Source organism: Pezoporus wallicus, unplaced genomic scaffold, assembly GCF_028554395.1.
Source record: "Pezoporus wallicus isolate ANWC-B61680 ecotype Strahan unplaced genomic scaffold, APGP_CSIRO_Pwel_v1 contig_5785, whole genome shotgun sequence".
Lineage (NCBI taxonomy): Eukaryota > Metazoa > Chordata > Aves > Psittaciformes > Psittacidae > Pezoporus > Pezoporus wallicus.
Window position 1 is genome coordinate 6,562,240 of NW_026641150.1, and position 19,070 is coordinate 6,581,309.

At 41.8% G+C, this 19,070-nt stretch overlaps 1 protein-coding gene across 2 annotated transcripts in view; it reads left to right on the forward strand.

Moving 5' to 3' along the window:
• The first annotated feature begins 1,286 nt into the window (after positions 1-1,286).
• MGAT4A (alpha-1,3-mannosyl-glycoprotein 4-beta-N-acetylglucosaminyltransferase A) overlaps positions 1,287-19,070 on the forward strand; it is an 80,003-nt gene continuing 62,219 nt past the window's right edge. Inside the window, exons 1-2 of one of the 2 annotated variants that reach the window (XM_057422215.1) lie at positions 1,287-1,390; positions 5,431-5,744. In XM_057422215.1, the coding sequence (XP_057278198.1) occupies positions 5,651-5,744 (94 nt within the window). In that variant the 5' untranslated portion in view covers positions 1,287-1,390; positions 5,431-5,650. The remainder of the gene's footprint in view (positions 1,391-5,430; positions 5,745-19,070) is intronic. The other variant, XM_057422216.1, reaches the window with a different exon arrangement.

A 19,070-nucleotide genomic window follows, 5' to 3' on the forward strand; every position in this document is an offset into this window, starting at 1 on the left:
GACCCTCTGGAGGAAAGCCAGTTCGTTTTCACACCTCTGAAGCTGTACCCGTTTTAACAGCCTCTTGGGCAGCACACATGGCATTGCAACACGTGAATGGTACAAAGGACAGAGGGTTCATTTAACCAGTGTGAAGCAACAAGCTGCTTTTTAACTGAAACAGTTCTTGTTACAAGCTCTACATAATTAGCACAGTATGAACTCAACAGTAGAATTCATGGCTGTGACTTCATGTCACTGGTGAACTCACACATCACATGGGGCACCAATGCATGTGATTTGCTTGGCACTGAGAGGCAGATTGAGAAATCTTCTGCCAAGTTCAGCTTCTTTACAGGAGGACAGACATAATCCTTATGCATCGGGCTAGGGAGGGACAAATTCAGGATGGACCTCCTGCAGCTTACCATGACGCAACAAGTAACCAAGTGCTGGGACAGCTAAGCCTTTCTTAGGAGTCTTTCAGAACAATAACCCCTTAAAAGCACATCCTAATAAGTAGACACGCTGTGGCAAGACAAGCACCTAGAATCCCGTGTTCAGTTCTGGGCCCCTCACTGTAAGAGATACTGAGCTGATGATCCAGAAAAGGGCAACAAAGCTGGTGAAGGGAGTGAATGAAGCACAAGTCTTATGAGGAATGGCTGAGGGAACTGGGGGTGTCCAGTCTGGAGAAGGCTCAGGAAGGACCTTATGGCTCCCTACAGCTACCTGAAAGGAGGTTGTAGTGAGGTGGGTGTAGGTCTCTCCTCCCAAGTAACAAGCAATAGGACAAGAGGTAACAGCCTCAAGCTGTGCCAGGGGAGGTTTAGACTGGGTATTAGGGAAAAATTCTTCACAGAGAGCCATCAGGCACTGGAACAGGCTGCCCAGGGCAGTGGTGGAATCACTGCTCCTGGAAGCATTCAAAAACCCATTTAGATGAGGCCCTCAGTGACATGGTTTAGTGATGGACCTGGCAGTCCTTGGATGAAGGTTGGACTTGATGATCTTAAAGGTCTTTTCCAACGCTGTTGACGCTACGATTTCCATGAGCACTGACAACGCCCATACTCTCCAGCTCCCACCACAGCTTCTGAGGCAGGCCTCGCGAGACAGAGCCATTTATAGCTGCGGCCGAACAGAGCGACAGGACTCTCAGCCAATGAGTCTCCCTCTCCGACGCGGCCGCCCATAGGCTGCCCGCGGGGCCGGTGGGCGGGGCGTATCTCCGTGCCGTTCCACGGCGCTCCGGGGGTGGGGGGTGCGGTTGCGCGGGTTGGGTGCGTCGCTGAGGAGGAAGGGGAGGTGGGGGGGGCCGGGAGAGGGGAGTGAGATCCCCGCGCGAGCCGAGACAGTCGCCCGCCGCCGCCCGTGCCCCGCGGCTCCCCCTGCCGGAGCGCACGCACAGGTGAGGATGGCAGCGGCGGTCAGTGGGTCCTGCTCCCCCGCTGCCGCCTTCGGACCCGGCTCAGAGCCGGCAGCTGCAGCCGGCTCGGGTGCTTGTGGGGGGTCAGAGCCGGGTGTTTCTCCCACCTTTTGGAGCGGGTGTGCGGCGGAGGCTGTTTCCCTCCTAGCGCCGCCGGTCTCTGCGGTGTCGCCGGAGGGAGGACGGGCGGGAGGCTGGGGGCTGTCCTGCTCCGCCATCTGCGTGTATGCACCCTTCTGCGCTCGCATGCACCTGCCTGGTGGCAGTGGTGGTGTAGGGAGCCCTTGCGGGTCCTTCGCAGGACTTGCTGCCGCCCCCTCCCTTCGCCCTGTGCTTAGGGTGCGCTCCGGGCGGTTGGAGGGTAAGAGCGGCGCTGCTCCCCCTCCTTCTCCCTCTTGTGCGCTCGGGGAGACCCTTCTTTCCATCCTTCCTCCTTCGCTTCCCGGGAGAGGGAGCCCGCGGGGGTTCGGCAGAGTTTGCAGTTTCCCGTCCCTCTTCCTTCCCTTCGCCACCACGCTCCGATGCGCCAGGCAGCTCCGCGGACCGGCGCTCTCCCTCCTCTCCGTCTCCCTCAGCTCTCGCCCTCTGCTGCCTGGCAGAGCTGGCGCGGCCGGTGCGTTATCTCCCCGCTTGGTCTTTCGCTTCTCAGACTAAATAGCCAGGGCCGGGGCGGTGAGACACAGAGGAAGGTCCCGGCTAACTCGGGACGGTTTCGGCGGAGGCAGCGGATCGCCGTTCCCCGGGCTTGGGGCGTTTCGGCTGCGAAATGACAGGGCGCCGGCGAGCCGGAGGGGACGGCCGTTAACGGCGGCGGGTGACGGGGGGGGTTGCTGAAGCGTTTCAGTAGAAATAAGGTGGAAAGTCCCCTGTTTAGCGGATCTCCACCAACCTTTTCCTTCTTGTCTTTTAATCGTTCTCCCATGCCTTGAAGAACAACCTTTTAAACGCAACGCCGCTGCCGCGGTAGGTGCTTTTGCACCTCCCGGCAGGATGGGATCTGGCCTCATCCCCTCAGAAGTCTGGCTCGCTTCATGCCCTGATTCTGCACCATTCGACCCTTCAGCAATTGTGCGGAGAGCCTTTGCCGGGGCATTGAAGTGTAACGTTTTTTTTCTGATTTGTGGTTGGAAATATACTTTGTATGTGTTTTGGGAGTGTCTGGGTGCATACAGAAACTTCTTGGTTTATTTAAGATGGGATTCCTCTGAATCCTCAGTAGAATGCCCCTCAGCACCTGAGGGGTGCCAGGTACCTTCGGTACCCGTTGTCGTCAGCATCTACCAGGACTGTTCCTGTCAGTCTGCAGGGGAAAAGGTTCAGGTCACAACGGTGCTGGAAAGTTTCATAGGCTTCAATCTATCTACTTATTCCCTGTCATAACGTTGGCTCAAACTGGATTACCCCTCAGTTAAATTTGTTTAGTTTGTGTGATAAATTATTGAACAAATCTAAAGTGACCACCTGGGGGTTAAATAATTTATGTCCATCTACACATGGGTTTCTGCTTGTTTAACTATCTGCATTTTTAAAAGCTGGAGCGCTTCTGGTTCATGCGTGGCCTTGATGTATGCAGTTTGATACAGTGTAATGCTTGAATAATCGTCTAAGTATTGCTGAGCTGTAGCTGAGCTGCTGGTGCCTGTGCTAAGAGGAGTGGTTACAAGACCAGAAGAGAAAGATAAAAGCAGAACCAGCCAACTCAAACCCATGATAATTATTAATTTGACACAATTTGTGCATACTTGCTGCTAATTGAATCATGTTGCTACTTTTTTCTTTTTTTTTTCTTTTTTTTTCCTCTGAATTCTTTCATGCTGTATATTTTTTATTTTTTTTTTTTTTTTTATGGATTCAAATTGCACAGTGAGAAGCCCTGATCACAACATCCTGATTTTATTGCAGCAAATGTAAAAATGATGCCCGCGTTTTCTAGTGGGGGAGGTGGTTCATTTTCCTGGCATTATCAGATGATATTTTTGCTCTCCTGATTGCCCTCTCTTGTTTGCATGTCAGACCAGCTGTCTGTTTGCCCCAATGGGATAATCTGTCTAGCTTGCAGACTGGTCTTTCATGCACACCTGACCTGCTCCAGAGAGATCTGACTGCTGCTAGAATAATGGTAAAGGTAGATGAAGGTTTAGTCATCCTTGCTTCAGAGGCACTTTAGCTGTGTTAAACTGTTAGTGTCAGTGACCTGAGTGGTATCCTAGCTGTTTGTTCTGTTAGTCTGGGAATCACCTGAACTTTCCAAATTTATGTAGACAGGCCTTATAAAACCATGGGGTTTTGAGATCTTTGCCTTTCCTTGCTACAGTTCACCCAGACTTTTATCACCAGATTACTATTGCTACTCTTCTGGCTTTTTATCATGTCCATCACCTATTCAAAGTGCTGGTGCTGATGATGCTTACTGGCATGCCATACTCTCTGTGTTGACTTTCTATAGGTCTCTCAGTTGTCTTTATCTTTTATTTCATTGAATTCAGGTTTCTTGTGTCATAAGACTTTTCACAGATCTTTCTGTTCCTGCTCATTATTTTGTTTCTTACTGAATTTTGCCATCGTCTTTGTCTGCTTCCTGTGTTCTTGCATTTGTTTCCTTCCTCATAGGTGCTGTGTGATTTCTGAGTTAATGTTTAAAGCCACAAGCCAATCTGTGTGTAAAGTTCCTCAAAACAAAGCTTGTTAGTAGCATTATATGGGAGGTAATCACAGTCTGAAGATAAATGTTTTCTGTAACTTGGATGTCGTGACCACAATTTGAACACAAGAGCCTGTAGGTCTGCAACTTTGTTGTTTTTTCCTGTTAATTTCTTGATCATGCCTGTTGGTTATATCTTGTTTTGCAAGCTCCTTGGTAAAGGTAGCATGTGCTGTGATACAGGCTTGGGCAGGGTAGTTCAGATTTGACTGGAATCTCTTGGTACCATAAGGATAATACAAAATATATTTTTCTCTGTTGTTATAAATGCACCCAGGCAAGAGAGTGCCAGAGATTGCTTCCAAGGAAGATTCAGAGCAAGTTATTTATTGCTGGGTAGCATTATTTGTATCAAATATAGTTTATAGTGCGGTAAAATCTGGTAGTGCCTTAAAAGAACATTAAATGTTAATGTTTGAACTACTGTAAGGGATGAAGTAGTGCTTTAAAAACAAATCTACACACGTCCCTTCTTAAAGTTGGTTAATTTATTTCCTTGTGCTTTGTCTTGTGCAGTTAGGACAGTGTGGTTAGCTGCTGGCTGTGTTTGGCCAGCTGAGGATTTTCTAATCCCAGGATATGAAACCTTCCTCTGGGATGAAACTGAACTGTAGGTAATTTCTGTTGTTTTGTTCTTGTGCCTGTGTGACAGAGATAGAGGAGTGATATGGTCATACCATGGTGTTTTGTGGGGCTTTTGGGTTTTTGCCAGTTGATATAGATTGAGCACTCTGAGCGTGTGACTAGTCTGTGCATAGATGTAGCTAAGCTAGGGAAAAAATGGTTGTGGATGGATCAAACACGTTTACACTAAGCAGAGAAAGATGAGTGATGTAGGTTTGTAAAGGCTGTTTATGACTGGTCTCTCAGTTTGCTGGGGGCAGTTCTGCTGCTGCAGTTACATTAGGCCACACTGATTTCAGAGCAGTTTTGTTGATGTGAGGGTTTAGGAGTGGGGCCTTGAGTTGCTGGCTTCCTGAAAACAACTCTTGTATCAGTTCATTACCTGCTAGGTGGCACGTGATCCCTCCCGCCTTGACTTTATGATAAACTTGTAATGTTGGTGATGTGTATGTTTGTCCTTTGCTAAGCAAATTCATGTGAAATACAGCTCTTCCAGATACAAGCAGTCTTTACAGAAAGAGGACAAATCAATCTAACAAGTTCTATTCTCTGAGCCAAGACTGAGGCAGTGCGGGGGAGGTGCGTGTAAGGCACAGTAATGAGAGTGTAGTAGTATTTCGTTACTGTATTTTGGTACATGGGGACTCTTGTCAATATTTTTGGCATAATCTGTTAAAATTTTATTTCCTTTAAACAGGACTGGAAGAAAAAAGACAAGTTTAATTCATGAGAACGATAAGAGAGCTTACAACAAATTGGAATGGATTGATTTACGATACCTCTGATATGTGAGAGCTACATTTTGTGTTGCTTTGGCCAACTGCTGCTGATGGACTTCAGCTGACTTCATTGCAGCAAGCCCAACAGATAGGTCCTCATCTCTAATAGAACATAACCAAGTGTGATGCTGAAATGAGATGAGGCTCCGAAATGGAACTGTGGCCACCGTGTTAGTTTTCATCACTACTTTCCTCAGTTTGTCCTGGTATACTGCATGGCAAAATGGGAAAGGTAAGTAAAAGGCTCCAAAACCAAATTGACCTTCATGAGCCTGTATGGTACTGCTGCTATATGTTAGCAATCTGTAAATTGTTTGTTGACTAGCTCTGCTCCAAAAAATATTGCCTTGGCAAGGAATAAACATCCACTAATAGATTCAGGAAAATTAGCTTGGAGCCACTGTGATTTTAAAAAGGAAAAAAAAAAATATACCAGAAGAAAATCAGATGCTGCCCTTGGAGGAAGGGTTTGGTCAAGGCTAAATAGTTGTAATTTGGTGGGTTGGTTTTCTTTTTGTTATTGTTGTTTTTTGTTTTTTTTTTTTTATTTTTTTTCCTGGTTCCTGGAGAAAAAAAAAATTACAACCCTCAAACAAAAAACCCCATGTTCTCTGGTTGTTGTTTTTCTTTTTTTATTATTTTTTTATTTTTATTTTATTTCCGTGTAACATATGGCCAATGGACCCGGCTGGAGAATGTTATTTTTGGTGCTGCTTTCTCTTCCCTGATGATTCAGTGATGGCAGTGGCAAACTGCCAGTCAAGATTGTGGAAAGACTTTTTTTTGCTGTCTTTGACTGACATATAAAATATTTCTTGTCAGAGCATGATACAAGAAATAAAGTAATGAGAAAATTGACCAGGTAGTGGGAAATGTACCTATTATAACAACATGAGCAATCTCATTAAATAATAAAGTATCTTTTGTGTGTAATATACTTTTACCTTCTTAAATATCTTAGTTTATGTCAATGCACTCCATGTGAGGCTTGTAAATACATTTTTTCAGAGGGTCAGGCCTGTTAACTGCAAGTCAGATGTTTTGGTTTTGTCCATTAGTAAAGCAAACAAACTTGTTCAGCAGTGGTCTTTAGGAGAAGAAAGGGATTTGGGTTTTTTGTGTTTTTTTTTTCTTCATAAACATCTGATCTTTTGAAAAATAGTAGACTATGTCCTTCTAAGATCAAGTAATTTTAAAACACATTCTGTCTTTAGTGAGCTTGCTACATGGTTTATTCTGACTGTTCTGCTGAGAATACTATCTTCAGTTGTACCTCAGGTCCAATAAGAAGCAGCTGAGGTTCTCCAGGAATATTGTCTGTTGTAGCATAGGCAACTTGTAACCCTTATTTCAGTATAAAAGAAGCAGATGAGTTCTGTAGCGTATCCAATTATTGTTGGGTTTGATTTTTTTCTTTCCCCATTGGGCACTTGCAGGAGAAACAGATGCTTTGTGGTGTGATCTCTGCTGTAGCAGTTGGTTGGTAGGCTAGCCTTCTGAGTGCAAGCAGCAGGAAAAAATGTCAGGTTCTCAAGGCTGTGGTAATATATAGATCTTTTCATTGGAAAACAAAAGTGTAGACGTGCCAAAGACTGACAAGAAAAGGGTATCTGAATAGCACTGTAAGTAGTATTTTCTTCATTTTGACTAACGTCACATTCCGTAGTTTCACTTTATGTTACCGATTTATTTCTTGCTGAAGAACCTCACATGAACTTTGTTTTCACTTCAGCAAAGATACATGTTTATGGAATGTCTTTTTTTCTTCTTTTCTTTCTTTGTTGATATGTCATTTACAAATCTTGTTCTCTTTTGTCAAAACAGAACACCAAGAAAAGTCTTTGTTAAAAGAAATTAACAGAAATCTGTGATTTGGAGAGCAGTAATATGTACAGCACTTACACAATTAAAGCTGTTGTTGGTCAGACTGCTCTATAACACTTTTTATTTCTTTCCTATTTGAATGCTTAGAATCAATGCTTAATGGTAGTATGAAAGTTCTGCATTTATCTTCTTCCAGGTCTTGCTGGTGAGCATTAGGATAGGTAATTTGTTAAATAAAAATCAGTGTCACGAGACATCAGTAATGTGTTCATCATAAATCACAGTTACGAGACTGCAGTCTGGATAACTTATCTTAAGATATTGCTTCAGGAGAAATTTATACATAAAACAATGGGGGTTTTATTTTACTTTTTAACTTATAGTTATCATTTTATTAATTTGTACAGGTTGTACAAAACCAAAACAGATCTGAGTTCATTTTGTACCATGTTTTTAGAGACATTCCTGCACCAATAGAAAAGATTAAGAAACTGATGATATGTGTTTATTAAGATTATTTTTTTCCAGCTTGATATAATTTTGTATTTAGTAAGCCTTTCAAGATGGTATCTTAATTCATTGATATCATTCTAATTACAAATTTTTGAGTGGCTCAATTAGAAGCAAATACAGCACTTGCCATTCCAATTCATTGAGAGGCTATGGGATGTCACATACTCTGCCCATTATCTTTTGTTATTTGTTACATTTCTATGGCATGCACTAGAGTCCTGTAGTGCTGTCCATTTGTCAGTCTTTGGACAGCAAAGTAAATCAACACTTGGAAAGACAATACTATTAAAGTTTTTTAAAGAAAAAGCAAATCCTCAAATGGCTGGCTTCTCAGTGATAAGTAGAACAAATTTTGCTTTTTAAAAGCAGAAATATAGTGCCTTGTTTCTAACAACCCTAATCCAGTATTCAAGTGATTAATTTTACTTGAGAAACTAAGAACTTGGACAGTTGTCACTTAAAATGCAGAATTGTTTGTAGAATAGCAATAAGACTGGGATTATGGGATGTTTTTGTAGATCATGTCTTCTGGTAAATACACCTTGTTCCAGTCTATGTAGGGTAGGATTTAGATACTTGAAAATGATACAGACTTTGGTACTGTTTTAAAGTGCTAAAAATCGTTTAAATCACTGTTCTGCAGGGACATCTTAAGGATGTCTCGAAAAGTTGTCAGGAGCTGAAGGCAATACTCTGTCTGAAGTGCCATCACTGGAAACAGCATGGCTTTAGCTTACCTAATGATCTGATTACGTAAATAACTTTTCACAGAGCAGATGCTGCTCTTTGAATGAAATGGTCAGTTATGTGGTTGTGCTTTTAAAACTGAGTTTGAAAAAGGTTCACTGAAATACCTCTGGCCTTTGGAAAGAGTTTTCAAAATCAGTTATAATTCTTTGCCACTTTCTGCACCCCATGTAATGTCTAGAAGCACTTGAGTTGTGAGGAAGCAGTACATGTGCTGAACACACCTGGGAAAGGCCTCTCCTGTGTGATCTATGTGCAAGAGTCGTGGGTGAGACTGCTTGCTAGGAGTTAAAAATGTGCTATGGTTAGCACAAAGGAAGTAGATGTTAGAAATCAAATCTTGCCAAAATTACTTCGGTGCACAGAAGGACCACTTTTAAAAGATCTGCAGTCACTGTGAATTCACAGTCAGTTTGGTGTAAGTTGTCCTTGTATGGCTCCAAAGACTGAGCTCTTACGCAAGTGCTAACTTTATGCTTAACTCTACCTCCTTTGACTAAATAATGCTTTCTGGTACTACAAACCTGCTCGGAGGCACAGATCTTCACCACCTCATTTGTGCACCACTGCAATGCAGTATTTTTTTTATCCTTAAGGCACTTCTCTTAGGAAGATCTAAGCAATACAAAACAGCACGATATACCTATTACACCAGCCACAAAAATTACGTCAAAGCTGTTGCATGCTCTGTAGAGAGCATAGTCTTGATGCTTTGATCTTTAATGTGACTAGCGGCCTGAGTAAATAATGTTCCAGGAAGAGCATAAGGCTCTTGAGCACCACAGAGCATACTCTTCTTAGGTCAGCAAACTTCCTGATGCCTGTTACCAGCATGGAAAGGAAGGTAAATGACTTTACTGAATTAGGGAAGGTGTGGTACTATGAAATTCCTCAGCAAAGCATTCATTAACCTCATTAATTTGCTTCCCCTGTTAAAGTTCTGCTCTGATTCTTAACAATTCTACACACTTTTTTTTTTTTTGTGTTGAGTGTATGTTACTTTGTTCTTGGTGAAAGATAGTGGTTGGCAGTGTCTTGCATCATTTTTAGAAGGCATTTGGTTACTTGAAGTGGTGAGGAAACATATGGAGTATGTATTGTGAAAATCTGATGCAGCTTAAGCCTTTGAGATTGTCTAAGCTATGTAGTTTTCAGAGCAAGCTGAAACTAGTCGTGTATATCATCTTTTTCCCATCTAAAACATATTTTGGTTTAGTGATGAGGAATTAGTTGAAAAAAATTACAGTTTTCAGTTCATCCTAGGGTGATGGTGTAACTATAGGATCTTTTCACTGTATGAGGATGACTTCTTTTGGTATACTGGTTTAAACTGACAAGGAAGGACCTGCAAGAGGACTTTAACTTTTGAGATACTTAACTAGCTTCATAGTTTGCTGAATATTCACTCATATTTAAGTAATGATGGTTAGAGCTACTGTTTTGTGTTAGGCATGACGTTTTCTCTTATTTGGAAGGAAAATTATGTGGGCTGTAAAATAAAACTGTTGTCTTTTCTTCTCCTCTGGCTGCTTTCATAAAATTAGAAGTCCCATGCTGTTTCTCAGCCCTGATAGTCATAAGTGCTGAAAAATATCTACACTCAATAACAAGCATAAGAAAACCTGAGACTAAACCAAAAAGCTTCAGCCAGTGGTGGAAAATCCAGGAGGTGGTTCTCCTCCTTCTCCTGGAGGAAGTGTTTAGGATAACAATGGAGGAAACAGGGCAAGGAAGACAGGAGATATACAGATAGATAGATATAGATATTAATTCCCTCCCTGACAGTGGTTATGCAAATATTCCCTTTAAAAACATAAATGTTAATTGCAGTCCTCTGGCTGCATGTTCTGATTTTCATAGTTATGTGCCGATTTCCCACTGATAGGAATTAAGACCAGCCAACAAAAAAAGTTAAATGGGCTACAAGCTGGGAATAGTGGAGACAGAGGAAGGGAGGAGCTGGTGTGGGATGCTAAAGTAGAAAGTACATATAGCAGCTTATGTTATGCCAGTTTGTTTGCAGAAGAAAGGTGGTTGGTTTTTTTTTCGTTTTTTTTTGTTTGTTTGGTTGTTTGTGTCTTTTTTGTTTGTTTTTTTTTCTTTTCTGTTAAACAGGAGGGAAGCATGATTTCCTTTGGAAATTCTGTTGCAGATCTTCCAGGAGCTGAAATTAAAGGAAGTAGGAGTTTCCTTTTTCTTTTTAATACCAGCACAGAAACATTACTTTAGTCTTTATCTAAAATACTGTTTAAGCTTCATTTCCAAAACTGACAAATTGGCATCCATCTGATTGATATTAAAAGTAGGAGTGGAATTTCATTAAAGCCAATCAGGAGTGTAGGTTTGGAATAGTTACAGAGGGTCCTGTGCAGGTAATGAGCACGCTATCCCAAGTGAATTGAGCAGAAGAGGTATTATATATCCCAGCTATTCACGTGGGCAGTTTTTAGGTCTGGTATCTTTGTGTCTGTCTTGTGCCCGTTGCAGTGGAACTTCTCTGACACCAGTGATTTGGTGGGCTGCAGTGGAAAGGATCGCAACCAAAGTTGTTTTAGCAGCCCTGCCTTGTCCCCTTTTTCTGTAACTTGCTAACTAGGTTAGCTTGACAGTTTATGGGAGTCTAAAGCTTGGTTGCTACCAGTGTTTAATGTGACCAGACTTGGCCGACATCTTGAGGGACTGCTCTTGATTGTGGAGCTCACGTTGTTGAGGAAAGGTAATACTTTTGCTCAGTGTGGCTTCTCTTAATACTACTTCAGCCTGAATCTATGCTTGCATGACTACCGCAAAATGCTGGTTGCTGCTGCCGTGCAGAGGCTAACCTGTAAGTGATGTAGCCAACCTAGGAAAGAAAATTGCATCCAAGACAACTGCTTATTCCCTACTGTAAGAAATACATGTATCCACTAAGAAACCTTTGCAATAGATTGTAAACCAGAGTGTATTTATCTTTTTGCTAGTAACTGCCTTCCTAGAGTAGTTACAATAGATACATAGTCATATTTTTAACAGTGAGTAAGGGGGTCTTCGCAATGTCCTGGTTGTGGTGGTTGGTATTTTCCTTAGTGAATCTGGGTGATAGAAGGGAGCAATTTCTTGCTAGATTTCAAACAGCACCATTCTGGAGGAGCAGAGAAGGCAGGCAAGAGACTTGCGAAAGTTGGAGACCTAGTCCAGAAGGGAGGTGAATGGAGGGTTGAAGGTAGTTTAAAATGCCCCAGATAGGACATCGGGCGCACTAAAGTGGGGAAAAACAAAACAAAACAAAACCAACACGTATACATAAAGTACAGGGAAGAAGAAATTTGGTGTTAGGATGCTAGTTAGAAATGGCAGTTTACTGTAAATCAAATGCTAAGCGTGAGTCACCATGTTATTGCAGAAAGCAGAAATTGAGCAGAAAAGGGTGCTAAGGAAGTAAGAAGTCAGCTACTCCAGCCATAGGGAGTCTTTCTGCTCTGCTGACATTGTGTTCGCTTCTAGATGGTCCACTAAGGAAATAGATTTATTAGCTAGGGTTCAAAGGAGCAAGAGTGATCAAAGATCTAAAAAATCTACACTGTAAGGAAGGATCATGTCCTGACGTTCCTTAGCTTGAAGGAAAGGTGTGAGGAGAGAGACAGGGAGATTAGTTTCAAATGTTTTTAAAGTTCTTTAGGGGAAAAAACCAAAAACAACCCATATTCATTTTGTAGCCACACTGAATAACAGGATATAAAGGACTGAAACGGAAAGAGAGAACAAGGCTAGGTAGTGGAAAGAGGTGTTTTTTTTTTTAATGGTAAGTGTAGTTACGTACTGAAGTAGATTGAAGGGAGGGGTGAAGAACTTCCACGCAGGCATTTTCAAGAGCAAGTTGAATCAGCAGTGGCAAGTAAAAGACACCAATACTACATTTGGTACCAACAGAGATTTGGGCTAGCACAAAAAGAGTTACTTACACTGGGTTTTAAAGTTAATATGACACTCAAAATAAGTCTTAGATAGGGAAGACCTGCAGCTGGCAGGAATGGTCTAACTTTGAAGTAGCTATCTTCTTGAAATCAGTTTGGAGGAGAGGGTTAGACTAGATGACCCCTAGAAGTCCTGTCTAACCTAAGTTGTACTAGGTGTTTTTGTGGCCAAGTTTATCTCCTTTTGTGGCCAGAGGGATGTGCCAATGCATTTCATTACTAAATAATACTGATGTTTGCATGGGATATGTGAGAGCTGCCCTCTTATCAGAAAATTTGATCCCTTAAAACATGTAAAATGTTTGCCTGTATTTTAGCAGATTCACTTAAGCTTTTGTTGTTAATGTCCACTGCCATTTCTATAGCTAGAAACCATGACAATACCGTGTTAGAAAAAAGTCTCAAAAAGGGACTTGCTTTTATTTTCAAGTGTAATTATCCTTTTTGTTTTCCACCTCCTCACTTCCATGGTTTAGACTAGTATTTTATTCAGTAACCTTATTCCTGGTGTGTAATCACAACTTTATTTGCTATTTGCTGTCTGGATTAAAAGAAGGTTTTTTTCATTATTGATACAATCTTTAGGATTAGAATCCTATAAATTGTTTCTTTTTAAGATGAGACACCAATAAGTCTATAATTTAGTTTTGTTTATAATGCACTGTGTTCTCTTTTGCTGAACATGACAGAAAGTGAATAGAAAGTGGTTTCCTTGCTCAGAGTGCAAGGCTTTATTGCAGCTAGTCTCTACCTAAAAAGCAATTACTCTACAGTATTTTAGAGCTGTGCTTCCAGCTGCTTTTCTGGTTGTCTCCTTGGCTTTCATGCAGTTTTCTGTCTATTCCTGTGGATGCTTCCCACAGATGTGACACCCATCTATCCAACAGTAAACAACAGAAACCCTGTTTTTACTTGTGGCAATATATAATTTTACTATCTTATGCTGAAAAAGGAATTTAAGTTTCCTGTGCCTATTAAGCATAAATGTTGCTATTGTAGCCCACAGATACATTAGATTTTTCTCAGTTCAGTAATGGGCTGAACTAAATATTTTTTTCTGTTACAGACTACTAGTAAAGTAGTTGTTCAAATAAACAGCCCTCATATTTAGTTGTACAGCCCCTAAAGGCGAACTGTAGAGGTACTCTTGGAGGGAGATTTGAATAAAATAAATGTGATGGGATCACATTTGACTTACAAGGTTGTTGTTAATTTGCAGCAACATGGGAGCATGGTGAAGCTTTGATCCCGAGTTGTTTGCAAGGAGTACAAATTAGACAGAATATGTTCTCTGAAGCAGCTTGTTCAACACAGTTGTCAAGGCAAAAAGAAACAAGGAGCATCAGCAACCTCAACCCACTGGCATGTGTGAAAACAATAATAAAACTTCTGCAATGGCTTGGCTTTTGTGCCCAACCTGTTAAGAATTTCTGAATGTTTCAGCTCTTAGAATAGCATTGCTAATTGCAAGGTGGTAGCTGTCTTCTGACCAGTTATCTTTTGATAGATGAATTTTATTCTGATACATTAAATTGTTCAACATTTGTCTGTGGATCTACTATTACTAATTTCATTTAGATTTAGAAAGCTAGCTTTTCTTGCTGCAGTTCCTGGCTTGTCTGTTTTAAGAGGAGGGAAAGGAATGGTTTAGAGTATCTTGATTTACAGGTACAGAAACTCACAAAGTTACTGACAATTCTGTAGTGGAAACAAAAAATGTTAAAGCATTTCAGATTGTCAGAACTGAATGATTGCTTTTTCTTTCTATGTCATGATTCTGGTTTCCTGTGTGCCACATTGTACTGTAACTGAGTTAATCTGTCTGAGAATATACAGCATCTTAACTCTCGAAATGTGAGCCCTGAATGTTCAACAGCGTATGAGCAGATAGTGTGATGATGCTTGGAGAAGGTTTGGGATATGTATACCTTGGTTATCCTGGAAATTACTTCTTTTTCTTTACGGAAATCTTGCCTGGACACAAATCCTTCAGCTACAGAGCCTGTTAGCCCTGGATGGGTGGATGCTGCTGCACAGGCATCCTGTTGCTGACCAGTTTACTGCATGACCAGAAATCCCAATGGCATACACAGATTGTGTGTGTACAGTAAGTGACACCTTCGAGAAGTTTTATGTAAGTGTATATTTATGACTGGTAGTAGTTGCTGAGCAATTGCACAGTAGCACACATGCTTTTGGGATGCCTGAGTGGAATCAACCACTTGATTACTGCCTGGTTGATTGATGTATGTGCTGTGAGTCACATTCTGGAGGATGTATAGAGGGGCATGAGTTGTAGAGTTTATTTGTGTGGAAGCATCAGGGTTAAATGCTTCTGCTTTGCACAGATGTATCTGTTCATCTGCAGAAATAGGGGAGACCTGTCTGTAACTTGTAGACACGTGATGGTAGAATAACTGCTTTCCCTTTTGATGTAAATAGGATGCAGGCATTTGAAGGTAGAGATAATCTTTTAGGGTCAGGGCTCATTTTCCGTTGTTTTCCGCCTCCACACTGCTTTAATGAGAAGGCAGTTGTGTACAATAAATTTGCAGTTTTGTATCACACAGAGACACTGAAAAAGAGACTTTGCCCTGTATTCGTAATATGTTGCTTTAAACCCAACTATTTAACTCTGGTTGATAAAGCTTTTAATTTGGAATGAGCTGTAACTGAATGGAAGAACTTTCTTTCTCTTGTATATTGGGGATCCAGAGATGAGTTGCATTGGAATTTGTAGTATTTTAGCTGTGTGTAGATAGCAGTGATCAATCATTTGAATTGGTTAAAGTTGAGAATTTGTCTCTGCGCAGGAAAAGATTTGATACAGAGACATTCAGAATATGTTCGTATATTCAGTACCAATGGCTTTATCATTACAACTGCATCGGAGAGCAACTTAAATTAGTGACTCAGACAATGAACGTAGGATGGTTGTGGTTAACTTTTCTCTGAAGTTGAAATGTCACTGCAGCTTCATTGCTTTGATGTGCCACTGTATCTTCTTTTTCCCTCTGTCACTCCTTTGTAACACATTTTTAGTCTGTCCTCCTCACTTGGTTCAAGTTTGGTGTTGACAGTAACAGTGTATTCCGTAAGTTTGGAGGAAACAGGCTGTTACCACCAGGAAAGAGTCTCCACTTGGTCCCAGGCAGGGGTAGGCTGGAACTCAGCAGTAGTGTTGGGCTTTGCTGGCAGCCTCTGCTCATGTTCCTGCTGACCACACAGTGGGTGCAGATCTGTGTCTGCTGCAGCACTGCTCTCTTTTGCCAGTGATTGAAGGCAGATGCTATTTGAAGTATATGTCTGGGAAGGCATATACATGGGGGAAACATGAGGACTGGTGTTCCAAGGGCCGAACACTGTTTCTGCTGGCTGGGGTTATAATGACAGAGGAACAGAGGGTCCTGGGGTGTAGACAGGGAGTCTTGGGGAACAGCTGGAGCTACTGGGACAGAAGTCCTTGTCGGTGAGAGAGGATGGAAACAACTGTAGAAAAAGGAATCTCCAAAACTTGTGTGGATGCAGTATCTACTGGTTGGGTTTGGGTATTTGCCCTCTGCTTCCACCCTCAACTCGGCTCCCCACCCCAGATCTTGGCTGTCACTAGGCACACAAAATTACCAGAGTGCCAGGTGAAATGATGGTTTTAAATAAAACTCACGCAGAGATTTACACGTAAATTGTATACATTAGGTTTTGATTTTTCATTATACTGCTGGTTTAATCCTTCTTCAATGTGTAGGACAAACAGCTTGTGATTGTGTTTGCAAGTGTAATTTTGTACTCTGTTTTCTTTTGACTTAGTGGAGAATAGCTTTCTGGTCTGGCAAGAATTTGTGCTTAAGCTGTTTGCCTTTACCTGTATCTGGTCTTGTGCATCTTACTTAATGTGTGTACATGTTTAGTATCATTATTAAAGGTGCCATACATGCTTCTGAGGTAGGCTGATGCCAACCTTATGAAGTTTAACCATGCCACGTGCAAGGTTCTATACCTGGGTCGGAGCAATCCCAGGCACAGCTACAGGATGGGCAAAGAAGAGATTCAGAGCAGCCCTGACGAGAAGGACTTTGGGGTGTTGGTCGATGAGAAAATGAACATGAGCTGGCTTCGCTGTGTGCTTGCAGCCCAGAAAGCCAACCATATCCTGGGCTGCATCAAAAGGAGTGTGACCAGCAGGTCAAAGGAGGTGATCCTGCCCCTCTACTCTGCTCTTGTGAGACCTCACTTGGAGTATTGTGTGCAGTTCTGGTGTCCTCAACATAAAAAGGACATGGAACTGCTGGAACAAGTCCAGAGGAGGGCCACGAGGATGATCAGGGGACTGGAGCACCTCCTGTATGAAGATAGGCTGAGAAAGTTGGGGCTGTTCATCCTGGAGAAGAGAAGGCTGCGTGGAGACCTCATAGTAGCCTTCCAGTATCTGAAGGGGGCCTACAAGGATGATAGGGAGGGACTCTTCATTAGAGACTGTAGTGATAGGACAAGGGGTAACGGGTTAAAACTTAAACAGAGGAAGTTTAGATTGGATATAAGGAAGAAATTCTTTACTGTGAGGGTGGTGAGGCACTGGAATGGGTTGCCCAGGGAGGTTGTGAATGCTTCATCCCTGGCAGTGTTCAAGGCCAGGTTGGACAAAGCCTTGGGTGACATGGTTTAGTGTGAGGTGTCCCTGCCCATGGCTGGGGGGCTGGAACTAGATCATCTTAAGGTCCACCATAACTATTCTATGATTCTGTGGCTACTTTGCTGTGTTGTTTATTGAGATGTTATAGCTTCATTTTTCAAATAGAAATTAAATGTAGGAGGCTGATTGTTATGCTAAAATGAGTGTTACCATTTGTGGTATTTAAGTGAAATATTAGATTTGGTGGCTGATGCAGTTGACTCTACCCTTAATTCTCAGAAAAAGTTTTATAGCAGATTGATTTATGTATTGCAATAATGGAAAAAAGTAATGGGACGCTTAATAGAAACTTAAGAGGAAACTTCTATGGCTATACTTACTACCATCTTTCAACAGTAAAAATGGAATTTTACATACATTTTTTGTAATGCAAAAGGTTTTCTGAACAAATCTTTAGCAAAGTCTTTACTGTAAGGGAAAATCAAAATATACTTAATTTCAGTTCATCTTTATGGAAATGTAAAAGGTTTACTGATGTTTATAGCTACATGATGCTTCTTGGATTTCTTCTTCTGTGGGAATGATTTCTACAGTGTGATAGTTCTTCCACAAACTCTTTGCATCTTTGTTAGAGGAAGGATCAATATGAAAGTTATAAATCCACTCAGAAACCTTATCCCATTTAAAATACAAATGGAACCACATTTCCCTGTGGCACTGTCGCATCACAAGCTAATGTTCAATAATATTGATTAAGGGTAGTGTAATGGGAAAATAATTAAAAATATGTAGTTAACACAGTGATTTGGGGAAGTTAAACCAACATAGAATTTTCTGCACTGAGTATTTTGGAGTCTGTGAACTTCTCACCAAAATAAAATATTTAGCTTCTTACACCATGTGACCAATTCCAGTGGCCATAGTTTGTTCTAACTAGAAACCAAGTAGTGCCTTCTCTAGCCTTGTGGAAACACATTTGTTGCTGCTTCTAGACCATTCTTTTTCTCTTTACAGTTTTGTTTGCCATGATTGATATTCTGATCTGTTAAAGTATATTGTTTGTTCTAGAATTTGCATATGACATAAAGATGCCTGTTCATCCTGTGCCCCTTGATTTATTTCTTTTTTAACTTATTTTTATTCATAGGGAAGTTGTCTGTGAAATGATGACAAAACAAATACGATACATAGAGAACATACTAGAGTTGAGATTAAACTAGGTTCAGATGTTCAGCTAGTGTTCAGTTTTGAATTGGTGTAACGCTGTAATTACAGGCTTGAGATGCACCAGTGCTCACAGCTGCATCATGATTAGCACAGTAGTCATCACAGTATCACAGTATGCTAGAGATTGGAAGGGACCTCAAAAGATCATCTCGTCCAATCCCCCTGCCGGAGCAGGAACACCTAGATAATATTACGCAGGAATGTGTCCAGGCGGGTTTTGAATGTCTCCAGGGAAGGAGACTCCACAACCTCCCTGGGCAGCCTGTTCCAGTGTTCCGTCACCCTCACTGAGAAGAAGTTTCTTCTCAAGTTTAAGTGGAACCTCTTGTGTTCCAGTTTGTACCCATTACCCCTTGTCCTGTCATTGTTTGCCACTGAGTAGAGCCTGGCTCCATCCTCGTGACACTCCCCCTTTATATATTTATAGACACTAATAAGGTCACCCCTCAGTCTCCTCTTCTCTAAACTATAGAGACCCAGCTCCCTCAGTCTTTCCTCATAAGGGAGATGCTCCACTCCCTTAATCATCTTAGTTGCCCTGCGCTGGACTCTCTCCAGCAGGTCCCTGTCCTTCTTGAACTGAGGGGCCCAGAACTGGACACAATATTCCAGATGCGGTCTCACCAGGGCAGAGTAGAGGGGAAGGAGGACCTCTCTCGACCTA